The following is a 12,492-nucleotide window of genomic DNA, read 5'->3' on the forward strand; positions in this document are numbered from 1 at the left end:
AGGCAAATAAAGGAAATATTCTAAAATTTAATTTGTAAGTGGGTTTCAATTTAAAAATTAATAAATAAAAGATTGATTTCTTCAACACAATACATAAAACAAAGTAGATGGAAAACAAAACCACTTTTTATTGAAATTAAAATAATCATACAAATGTTTGATAATAATTATTTCACTAAAAAAAGAAACAAGTCAATACTTACATTTGTAATCCTCCAGTTCTGGTTCCTGATGATTATCAGTACTTATTTCTATTGCAGCATCTGCCAAGTTTTTTTCTAATGCTGACCTTGCAAGGCTTGGTAAGAACCTGATGGGGCCGGGAGGAGAGAATGATGAAGTCAAAGCTTTCTGTGATTTCTAAATATCTTTTGGCACTTATACACACAAACTCTCTCTCTTTCTCTCCTTTTTCCTCTCTTTCTATCTCAAGACAACCAATTAAGGAAGCTCAGTCTTGAGCCGTGAAATCCAAATAATAAAAATTTTGAAATAAATATAAACTTCAAGTACCTGTGAAGATGAATATCTGTTTATCTCATTTAATAAAACTTACATGTAATTAGCAGTATTCATGTATTACAACATTTTACAGGACAAGAACTTAAAATGATTTGCTTTTTAAAATGGATTTAGTATACCTAACAAATCTTGTTTAATTGTTTAACTGGATTATCAAGTTTTCTTAAATAGTTAAAATAACACCTTAACTGGCTCCAACTTGGCGATCAGAAATTCAAATTAGTGGAAGTGGATTAATGATGTTTGCTTTCTAACACAAATTATTCAGTTTAGGATTATACAGCTTGGTCTTTCCTTCCATTTAAAAAATATACCTGCCTGTCTTCTATACATATGCTGTCAAAGCAACAATCTGATGAGTGACAGAGGCATTCTTCATTTACAAATAGATGGTATGAACATCATGGGCTTAGATCATGAAAATGGAGTTTCCCACCCACACAAATAAAACTGTATCTGGAATTTATGATCCCAAGTGAGCCCGCAGAAATGATTTTTAACCTATTACCTGTGCTATACTACTATAAACTAACCACTATGTCCCACGATAAACATACTAAGAACATCACACTTCTAACTTAGGTTTTCCATAGCTCTAAATCCTTCATGGTGGATTAGAATCAGCCTTGAGTATAAGCTCTAATAAAAGAGATGCTGGTGTAAGCGAAAAGGCAAATGAATGAGCGTGTGAGGAACTGATGGATATCCTCTCTGTGATAGAATTTACATAGCTGACCCTATCTCCCAACTACCTCCTCATTTTGGTTCCAGGCTATGATGCGGGGATTTATATCACTCTGGGTCAGTAGTGCATCAGTTCAGCATCAAGTAAGACTTACTGTTGTTCATCTCTGACCTTTCATCATAGTTCTTAGATTGTTGCCTTGTTTAAAACCAAGGCCTCACTTTATCTCTCAGACCCAATAACTGGGCTTTTATCTTATTTCCTGAGCCCTTGTCTTGGCACCATGCCCGCCCAACCTGCCTCTCTCCACTATAGAGTCTGGCCTGGTGACAGTAGGCTCTGCAGCTGCATCTCCATTACTTCCGGCCAGACTACCTTGATTGACAATAACCACATTCAAGCTTAGGCTGTGTGCTATTCCCAGAAACCCCTTACATCTATATAGTCTGCTCTCAACACATCCTCATTTGCCTCCATATTGGAACATTTCTAGATTGTCCTCCAAAGCCTGTAGAGAACTGCAAAAAAGGCATGTATGCTTCCCTTCCAATGTCAGTGACAGACACTGCTCGCCAATGTGATACTCTTTTCCACTGAGACTGAACACGTTTCAGAATTATTTTCAACCTCACACCCAGACAGCACTACCAAATAATCAGAAGTAGTGTGGAAGTTGAAATATATTTACCTCTAGAATTTATATTTTAAAAGATACTGACTCACCCCACAAATGACAAGAAAGTATGTGAGGTAGTATGAGGTCAACCTTAATTTTTTTCTCGGTTTCAATTTTTTCTAGTTAATGCCTTCTTTTTCCATTGCTCACTGATATTTTCTACTTGCTTTTTCCTCTCCTTCTGTGGCCTTTTGTAAAATAAGTGAGCAAATGAATGAAATACTGCTCTATCTATCCTACTTTCCTAGAACACAAGCAAATACATATCCTACTGTAAAGTTTTCAAGGGTATTTATCATCATGAGCATCAGAGTGCCTTTTAAAAATCATGATCATCATTATATTCATTTACTACCAGCAAAAATAGAATTGGAAAGTCTCCAGTCTCTATGGTCTTGGTTCTAACAAGAAACTAAAGCAAGATTTAACCATATTATGGCAAACACAGAAACAGAAGTAGTTACCCTAAGCCAACTCAAATAACTGTGTCATTGTCACAGAAGTGAGATACGATCTTTGAATTAAAGAATAAGATAGGATTTCTCAAGATGGTAGCATGAGAAGCTAGAGTAAGGATAGGAGATGCTCCCAAATTACCAGTGCTGGGAAGATGGGTGTTGCTATTAGTAGTAAGAGTGGGAGAAAAGACTGCGGGTGTCAGGGATTATCAGACAGCCTTTGACTTCTATTTAGAGTGTATAATGACTTAATTAATTGATTGATACCTGTGATTTTAATCTTAAATTTATAAACAGCACTGGAATATTTAAGACAACTTATGGCTCATCCTATTTATAAAGTTAGTTTATTATATTTGTGAGTAATTTACTTTTCCAGGAAGGTTTTATTTGTTAATTCAGACATGTGAAGTACTTAAAAGGAAATAGGGCATATAAAATTTATTAACAAGTTTCAGATGTTTGAAGATGCTTAATGTAACCAAGATATCTGGAAGATAAATGGAACCAAACATTTTTCAAAGCCCCATTAAAATAATTCAGATCTGCTAGACTTATAAAGTAAGCTGAATAACAGAAAAACCTAAAGAAGATCTAGGTTTCTTAAATTATAGCCTTAAAACACTGAACAGTAATGTTTTTTTAAAGTAGATGTCATTCATTTTATGTCACAAGGAAATTTTTGAAAAATATTGTATTTTGGTGAATGGGAAAATTTCTCCATTACCTCAATGTCAGAGACAGTTAATCTTCATTTCTAATTCTTATAGCTCTGCCTCAAATTTCTATGCTAAAGGATCGTCACTCCAAGATTTTCTATAAGTAAATACTGTAATGGAATGCAAAATACTTGAGTGGAATAGAACTATTCCAGGAACTTCTAGTTAATGCTTCTATAATAAAAGAACTTTTGGAACGTAAAATATCTGATAACTTCCTCATCTTGTAAAATCTTTCTTCCCTTTGGTTTCTTAGGTTTTCAACTATCCAGAAAATGAATTATACATCTAGCTCCAAGACTTAGGGTACGTATTTTGGATATGAGGATGAGGTACTAGGGAACCATTCCCTGAGATGAAGAAATGTTCCAGTCTGAACTTAACTGGCATAAACAAATAAATGAAAAGTATTTTAAAATTAAATTAATAAGACTTTTAAAAGCCAAGCTAATATTCAATAAATTTAATGTTTAACAAACTTACACTAGAGAATTTCTTTTGATTTTGTTTGCTAAAGAATAGATGTCATGAATATAAACTACATCATTTAAAAAAACTTGTGAAATTCAATTTTCTTTTCACTGCTTCAATATGGAATGAGGTCATTAAAAAAAAAAAACTTTATGCAGCAATAAGATTTTTTTCCTTTCTGTGATTGTGCTATCATGAATAGAAGGTTAGTAAAAAAGTTTTTTGAGTTTGTAGGCTTGCTAAAGTCAACAGATAATGCATAAACAAGATAGCTGTTTAACTTTTTGCAAAGTGTAATAGGGTGGTAACAAAACAGGGTTTAATGTGGTCAGTTGATAACACTGGAAAAGTTAGCTATTTAATTCAGTGAAATATTTATGAGTATGAAAAGGAAGTAATTTTAAGTTTTTTAATTTTTTTAAACTATGAAATATTTCAAGCACATAGAAAATTATAGAGACTATTAAGCATTCTATTAATCTCTTTCCATACCTGGGTAATTCTCACTCTGAAACTGGTGTGTATTTCTCCTGTCCATACTTTTATTCTGCTATGTATGAATTAAAAATATATTGCACTGGGGCACCTGGGTGACTAAGTCGATTAGGCATCTGTCTTTGGCTCAGGTCATGATCCCAGGGTCCTGGGATCGAGTCCCGCATTGGGCTACCCACTCAACGGGGAGTCTGTTTCTCCCTCTCCTTCGCCCCTCCCCCTCCACTTGTGCTCTGTTTCTTGCTTTCTGTCTCTCAAATAAATAAGATCTTTAAAATATATATATATATTGCATTTTTGTTGTATTTAACATTTTCATAAATGGCAATGATACCAAATCTCCTCTTGCAAATTGCTTTTTTTTCTACTTGATATTAAACTGTCATGATTGATACACACAGATCTACTTCATTTTAATGACTGTTTAGCATCACATTATATAAATATGTCAATTTATAGTCATTCCCTACTGTTTCTAATTTTTCATTGTTACAAACAATGATGCCATGAACATTCTTACACATGCCTCCTTATCCATTCATTTAAGTCATTCTCTGAGGTGGTATCAAGAAACAGAATTGTCAAATCAAAGAGTATTAATATACTTAGGCATCAAGATACTGTGAGATAACCCCAAAGTGATAAGACTTCCATTCCAACAGTAGTAATATAATTCCATTTTCTTTTATTCACAAAAAATGTTAATTTTTACAGGTAAAAATTATAAAAATATGAAATGATAGCTGATTGTTTTAAATCTCATTTCCCTGATTAATAATGAAGTTGAGCATCTTTTCAAATGTTTGTTCGTCATCTGAATTAACTTGTATGCATGCCTATTCATCCTTTGCCCATTTAGTGTTGATTCTTTTATCTCAATAATTTGTATACTTTACAGTCCCTGAATACTAATCCTTTTGTGATTACAAGTCTTATCAAACATTTCTTAGTCTGTGGCTTACAACTTGTGGAGTGGCTTATAGTGTTTCTGTTATATATCTGGATTTTACTTTTTTGTATGGGATAGAATGGATTTTTTTTTATTTTTAATCATTTATTGACAAGTCCTTCCATTCCCATACTGATTTATAATGCTACTTTTGATATATACTAACTTCCTACAGATGTGTGGGGTCTGTTTCTGGTCTTTGTAGTCTATTCTAATAGTCAAATTACTTGTCTTTTCTTGCACCAATATCGTACTGTAACAATGAGTACAGCTTCATGATAGATCCTGATATCTGATAGAAAAAGTACAACTCCTTAATCTTCCTCAAAATTTCCTTTGCTATTTTTTCCATGCCAATTTTGAGATCAGCTTGTCAAATTCTGTATAACCTTAGTAGTATTTGATTAGATCATATCTACAGAAAATTTGGAGTAAAATAGCTGTACAATACTGAAGCTTCCCTTCCATGAACATGATATAGCTTTCCTTTTATTTAAGTCCTTTACAACTTTCAATAAAGATTTATGCTTTTCTCCATAAAAGTATTATATGTCATTAGATTTACTCTTAGGTGCTCAAAGCTTCCTACTATTATTCTGAATGGGATTATTTTTAAAAATAATTAGACTTCCTCAATTGACTTTTAGTAGTATATAGGAATGTCACTGATTTGGATTTATAAGTAATCTCACTAAACTTTATTTTTCTAAATGACTTATATATAATTTCTATTGAATTTTTTATGTAGTCAATCAGATAACTTTGGGCAAATGCACTGGCTGAAAGTACAAAAAGGTGACATTCTTGTTCTGTTCCTAACTCTAAAGGAAATATGAGTATTTAACATAAAGATGTTTGCTCTAAATTTTTGGTATATACCCCTTATCAGATTGAAGAATATTCCTTCTCTTCATGGTTTACTATGAATATTCCTGGTTTTCTAAGAATTTGGTTTGTTTTTAGGTTTGGTTACTGGGTTTTATCAAATCCTTTTTATTCATTTTTAAAAATAATTTTTTTCTAATATGTTAATATAGTGAACTAAAAAACAGACATTCTTGAAATAATTTAAAATTGCTCATGATTTTAAAAAGATATATATATATATATATAGTTAGATTATTTCATGATTTGTAATTTTCCTTTCATACATTATTCTTGTTGGGTTCAGGTATCAAAATTATACTAGACTCAAAATGAATTGCTGTTTTCATTGTTTGTCTATTCTTTGGAACAGTTTACAGAATGCTTTGAGTATGATTATTTCATTCTAATATCCAAAATATTACTCCCCCTTAGGCTCCAAAACTGTTTACATTGCTTAGTATTAACTATTTATTTCAATTAACACATATCTATACTCAAGTTCTGACTAAGAAAATACTGGGTAGGTAATGAATCTATCTCTCTGTCTATATTTTTTTCAGTTCATGACCCTGAAAAATAAGCAACTGAAGCATTTTCTTTTCTAATTTTTATTTGGAAGCCCAATATTTTTCTACTTAAAAGAAAAGAAGAACCAATTTCATTATTTCTCATAATTATCAGTTTTTAAAAAAAATATTCTAAAGACACTGGAAAGGAGCCTCATTTTAGCTGGATACACCATAAGGAGAACAAATTTAAGTTGCAACATAGGAAGCTTACTTTCACTATAAGAAAAATTGTCATCTAAACTGGAGATTGATAGAGGGCAATTACAGATTCTCCTAAGCTGAAAATAGGTTCTTTTAATTCCTTTTTTATATCAAGGAATGAATGGGACAATAGTCATAACCACCACAAAAATAATTGCCAGATCATATGAAAAGAGGCTAAAAGAAATCTCTGGGCTTCTTGGGTATTGTTACTAATCTCTATTATTCTTTATTTTTAAAAGATTTTTTTATTTATTCATTTGAGAGAGAGTGAGATCATAAGCATGAGCAGTGGGGAGGGTCAGGGGTAGAGGGAGAAGCAGACACCCCACTGAGCAGGGAGCCCAACGCAGGGCTCTACCTCAGGACCCTGGGATCATGACCTGAGCTGAAGGCAGATGCTTAACTGACTGAGCCACCCAGGTACCACCCCCCTCTTTTTATTACTCTTAAAATAGTTTCATGCAAGTGTGATTTTGTAAGAAAATTCTATAAGCCAATATTTTATAATAATTTCGAAACAAGTATAAAAAATATTAGTGTAGACTGAAAAGATACTAGTTTTGTTAAATTTAGGCAACAGGACACTACTATCAAGCATGGAAAGTTCCAAGGCCAATTTGGGAAGTGCTCAGTGTAATGGTGAAGAGCGCTAGCTGCGAAGACACACACACCAGCGTTCAAATCCCAAACCCACTTTTACTTATTTATTACTCTCTGACTTAAGCAAGCAACTTAAACAGTTTTCTCACCTACAAAATAGCTCTTAAAATTGTTGTTATGCCTAAGTAGGATAAAATGGGTTCTAAATGACCATGAGGTTGAAATAGTTACATATTCAGGCAATACTTTCTCCAGACCTGTGGGTACTATTAATTAAACATCTGTTACTGTTTTAGCAAAGACCCAGAACTTGAATTCAGTGAGAAAGGGGAACATGGTTACCTGGAAAGGCAGGTTTTCATAACTGCACTGTGAAGATTTTCATTAGGGTACTGTGACAGCCGACGAGAAATCCGCAACAGCTGTCTGGTAGAAAGTGATGCGGCCAGTGACTGTGCCTATCAAAAGGCAAAGACAGCCTGTTAAGAGCCTTGTTTCCACTTGCTGAGAGTCCCTTTAGATGGGATCAGAGCAGAATTCATTATTCCTGAAGGACAAGGCCAAACTTCAAATACATACTGTTAATGAATTACAAATAAAAATAAATGAAAACCAATTTATACTTAAGGCATCCTTAAAGATAGTTTTTTAAAAAAATCTATAAAAAGTGTTTATCAGTTAAATTCAATAAAAGCGCTTTCACTGAGCCAAGTGCTGTGCATACATGTTTTTTGGGTGGAGGGAAGAAGAGATTGGATGGAGGAAAGATGTTACATAATACAGGCCACACCTGATTTAACAAATAGCTTTTATGCACAAGTAACTATTTGTTCTTTTTTTTTTTTCCTGCCTACACAAAGCTGAACTGTTCAGATAGCCTGAAAATGCTTAGAGCTTTAGGTAAATCTATGGCTTCTGAAATGCAGAAAAGGAATTGTGGATAATTTAGGTTGCTGACCACAGAGGTGTCAACCAGTTTGTCCCTTGGGTGGCAGCTTGCAGTTTGAAATCCTTCCCTTATAATGCCAGAAGAATTTCACTTTGTTTTCTTTTTTTTTTAATTTTTTACTGTTATGTTAATCACCATACATTACATCATTAGTTTTTGATGTAGTGTTCCATGATTCATTGTTTGGGCATAACACCCAGTGCTCCACGCAGAACATGTCCTCTTTAATACCCATCACCAGGCTAACCCATCCTCCCACCCCCCTCCCCTCTAGAACCTTCAGTTTGTTTTTCAGAGTCCATCGTCTCTCATGGTTCATCTCCCCCTCCGATTTCCCCTCCTTCATTCTTCCCCTCCTGCTATCTTCTTTTTTTTTTCTTAACATTGCGTTATTTGTTTCAGAAGTACAGATCTGTGATTCAACAGTCTTGCACAATTAACAGCACTCACCGTAGCACATACCCTCCCCAATGTCTATCACCCAGCCACCCCATCCCTCCCACCCCCCATCACTCCAGCAACCCTCAGTTTGTTTCCTGAGATTAAGAATTCCTCATATCGGTGAGGTCATATAATACATGTCTTTCTCTGATTGACTTATTTCGCTCAGGATAACACCCTCCAGTTCCATCCACGTCATTGCAAATGGCAAGATCTCATTCATTTTGATGGCTGCATAGTATTCCATTGTATATATATACCACTTCTTCTTTATCCATTCATCTGTCAATGGACAACTTGGCTCTTTCCACAGTTTGGCTATTGTGGACATTGCTGCTATAAACATCAGGGTGCACGTACCCCTTCAGATCCCTACATTTGTATCTTTGGGGTAAATACCCAGTAGTGCAATTGCTGGATCGTATGGCAGCTCTATTTTCAACTTTTTGAGGAACCTCCATACTGTTTTCCAGAGTGGTTGCACCAGCTTCCATTCCCACCAGCAGTGTAAGAGGGTTCCCTTTCTCCACATCCCCACCAACATCTGGCGTTTCCTGACTTGTTAATTTTAGCCATTTTGACTGGTGTGAGGTGGTTTTCTTATTCTTCAAAAAAAAAAATAAGAAATCCCATTAATAGAGCTGCTAGTACAGAAATTGGGATATGTGAGTACCAGTAAATATTTGTTAATGTGATTTTGAAATTATCTTAGTGGGCAGCACAATGCAATGAGATAAAGTTTATCAGCTTTGGAATCAGACAAATCAGGCTCTCATGTATTAGCCTGGTGGATTATTCAACATCTTCCAGCCTTGGTTTTCTCGTCTTTAAGTTGGTGACAATAATGCCTTCACATTTAAGGTTGTTATGAGGGTTGGTATCCACAATCTATAAAGAGCTTACCAAACTCAACACCTAAAATAAAAATAATCTAGTTAAAAAATGGGCAGATGAGATGAATAGACATTTTTCCAAAGAAGACATCCAGATGGCTAACAGACACATGAAAAAATGTTCAACATCACTCATCATCAGGGAAATACAAATCAAAAGCATGATGAGATAGCACCTCACACCTATCAGAATGGCTAAAATTAACAATACAGAAAACAATAATCGTTGGTGGGTATGCAGGGAAAGAGGAACCCTCTTATACTGTTGGTGGGAATGCAAACTGGTGTAGACACTGGAAAACAGTATGAAGGTTCCTCAAAAAGTTAAAAATAGAACTACTCTCCAATCCAGCAATTGCACTACTAGGTATTTACCCAAAGGACACAAAAATCCTGATTCAAAGGGATACATGCACCCTGATGTTTATAGTATAGTGTCATTATCAACAACAGCCAAATTATGAAAAGAACCCAAATGTTCATTGACTGATGAATGGATAAAGAAGATATGGTATATATATATACAACAGAATATTACTCAGCCATAACAAAGAATTAAATCTTGCCATTTGCTGTAACATGGCTGGAGCTACAGAATATGATGCAAAATAAGTCAGTCAGAGAAAGACAAATACCATATGATTTCACTCATATGTAGCATGTAAGAAACAGAACAGGTGAACTTAGTGGGGAAAAAAGAGAGGTGAAGCAGAAAAGAGACTCTTAACTATAGAGAACAAACTGAGAGGTGCTGGAGGGGAGGTGGATGGAGGGTGGATAAAGAGGTGATGGGGATTAAGGAGGGCACCTGTGAGGAGCACTGGGCATTCTATGTACGTGATGGATCACTTAAATTCTACATCTGAAACTAATATTACACTGTATGTTAACTGACTGGAAGTAAAATAAAAACTTGACACTAGAAAAAAAGGGAGAGAAAATTGTTCTAAAGCACTTAGCAGAGGTCAGACACATGGGTGCTCAACAAATGTCAGCAATTATTGTTAAAAGTCAGCCTCTACAAAATGAAAAAAAATCTAACACAGGAAGGGCATGCAATCTGCACTTTAGTATGAATTGAATGCATCAGATTATTATTGGATTAATTCCTAATTTAGATCAGCAGCATTAGGAAACAGCAGTTTTCATTGAAAACCAGGCGAGAGAAGAACTTTTGGAGCAACTAGCCCTTTGGGGAGGGGGGGCAGAAGAGGCCAGGAGGAAATGTCACAGGGGTAATGCGGGCAATACAGTGGTCCTGAGCCCCTAAGGGAACACAGAGGAGGACTCCATGAAGTTAGCAGAGGGTTCAGGATGGATGGTGGGAGGGTGCCACGATGCCAGAGACACACTGCCTATTGGCTTGTTTCAGCATTTCACTTAAGGTGATCTTGGTAGGTCCCAAGGAAGAACAAAGGGCAGGGATTTCTCCTCCTGTGTGTATTTTGCATCTCCATGAGATGCTGGTGTGCTGTGGTATTATATCTCAGCTACAACATAGGTTAAATGGTCTTTGGAGACTAGATTGGGAGCATGATCACCATTTATGATGTATCCCTTTTTCTATTAAAAAACACATTCTATATCTCAAAGAACTCATAAGCAAACATTTGGTTCATCCTTGTTTTCAACAAATTTGCATTCTAGACACGGAGACAATATTTAAATATAAGAAAGTATAAACTGCAATTCAAAATAGCATATAATTTAATGCCAAAATAAGTGAAGCACTTGACAACTGCTAGAGGGGCTTAAAATGAGAATGTTCAAGTGGGCACAAGAAATGCTATGAACAAAGGCATGAGAGCAAAAGGAACAGAAATAGATGCAGAAATGTGAGGAAATCAGCCCAGCTTTACTAGAGGGTCTTGCTGGAAAACTTGCTTCTAAGTAACAAAGACCTGGGACTAACACTTGGAGGAGTTTGGCCTTGCTCCTAAAGGCAAGGGGACTTTGTTATGTACAAAGTGGTAATACAATTTTAGAAAGATTAATCTGGTGGTAGCATGCAAAGTAGCTGAAGGACACAGAGAACTGAGACAGGAAACAGAAAGCTACTGCAATGATCTGTCTATAAAACGATAACCAGCAAAAAAGGCAAAAAAGAGTGGAGAGACGGAATCAACAAATATTTCAGAGAACTTGGCCGCTGATGGATATGAGAAAAAAGGAAGAACTGAGGATAAGGTTAAGGTTATTTGAGCCAGTATAATATACTAAAGTATCAGAAGCTAAATATGACTCAGCAATTCCCATTCTGAATATGTGGGCCCACGGAAAATTCCTATTTTAATCATGGAAAATGTTTGACAAATGATTCCAACCCAGAGATTCTCAAGACAGGAGTCCTAATAAGCCACACCGTAACTTCCTCATGTACAATATTCTAATCTCATACAAGAATGACACTGAATTCAGGCTTTACATTTCATTCCAGTTATCAGTAAGGACATCTTGCGAATTTGACAATATCAGCTTTCTCAGTTGCTAACATCAAAATGCTTTACAATAACATCAGTGTTAAAAAAAATCAGAACAGGGCACCTGGGTGGCTCAGTTGGTTAAGCGACTGCCTTCGGCTCAGGTCATGATCCCGGAGTCCCGGGATCGAGTCCCACATTGGGCTCCCTGCTCAGCAGGGAGTCTGCTTCTCCCTCTGACCCTCTTCCCTCTTGTGCTCTCTATCTCTCATTCTCTCTCAAATAAATAAATCTTTAAAAAAAAATCAGAACAAAGCTTTACATTGAGCCATTTAAGTGTTGAAAAAAGGGTTTGCTTATTTCTGCTCTTGCATTATCAATTAAAAATTGAGAATGCACTTTACTTAAAAATTCCTAATGTGTTCAACGTTTATAACATTAAATTTCTAACTGCACTTTTATCTTGCAAAAAAGAGTATGAGGATATGAGCACATCCCCTTAGCTACCATGGTTATGGAGTTTAAGCACACACCTCAAGGGGTTTCTTGTATTGGCATTATTAGTAATAGTAAT

At 35.3% G+C, this 12,492-nt stretch overlaps 1 protein-coding gene across 6 annotated transcripts in view; it reads right to left on the reverse strand.

The window, feature by feature from the left end:
* VWA8 (von Willebrand factor A domain containing 8) overlaps positions 1-12,492 on the reverse strand; it is a 342,103-nt gene that overhangs the window by 207,474 nt on the left and 122,137 nt on the right. For all 6 annotated transcript variants that reach the window (XR_003519024.2, XR_003519025.2, XM_027588721.2 and 3 more), the window contains 2 exons: positions 7,558-7,673; positions 204-310 (listed from right to left, as the gene is read on the reverse strand). Coding sequence is in view for 4 of the 6 variants with exons in the window: in XM_027588721.2 (XP_027444522.1) it covers positions 204-310; positions 7,558-7,673 (223 nt within the window). In the remaining 2 variants the exon portion in view is untranslated. The remainder of the gene's footprint in view (positions 1-203; positions 311-7,557; positions 7,674-12,492) is intronic.

This window comes from Zalophus californianus, chromosome 3, assembly GCF_009762305.2.
Source record: "Zalophus californianus isolate mZalCal1 chromosome 3, mZalCal1.pri.v2, whole genome shotgun sequence".
NCBI classification, from domain to species: domain Eukaryota; kingdom Metazoa; phylum Chordata; class Mammalia; order Carnivora; family Otariidae; genus Zalophus; species Zalophus californianus.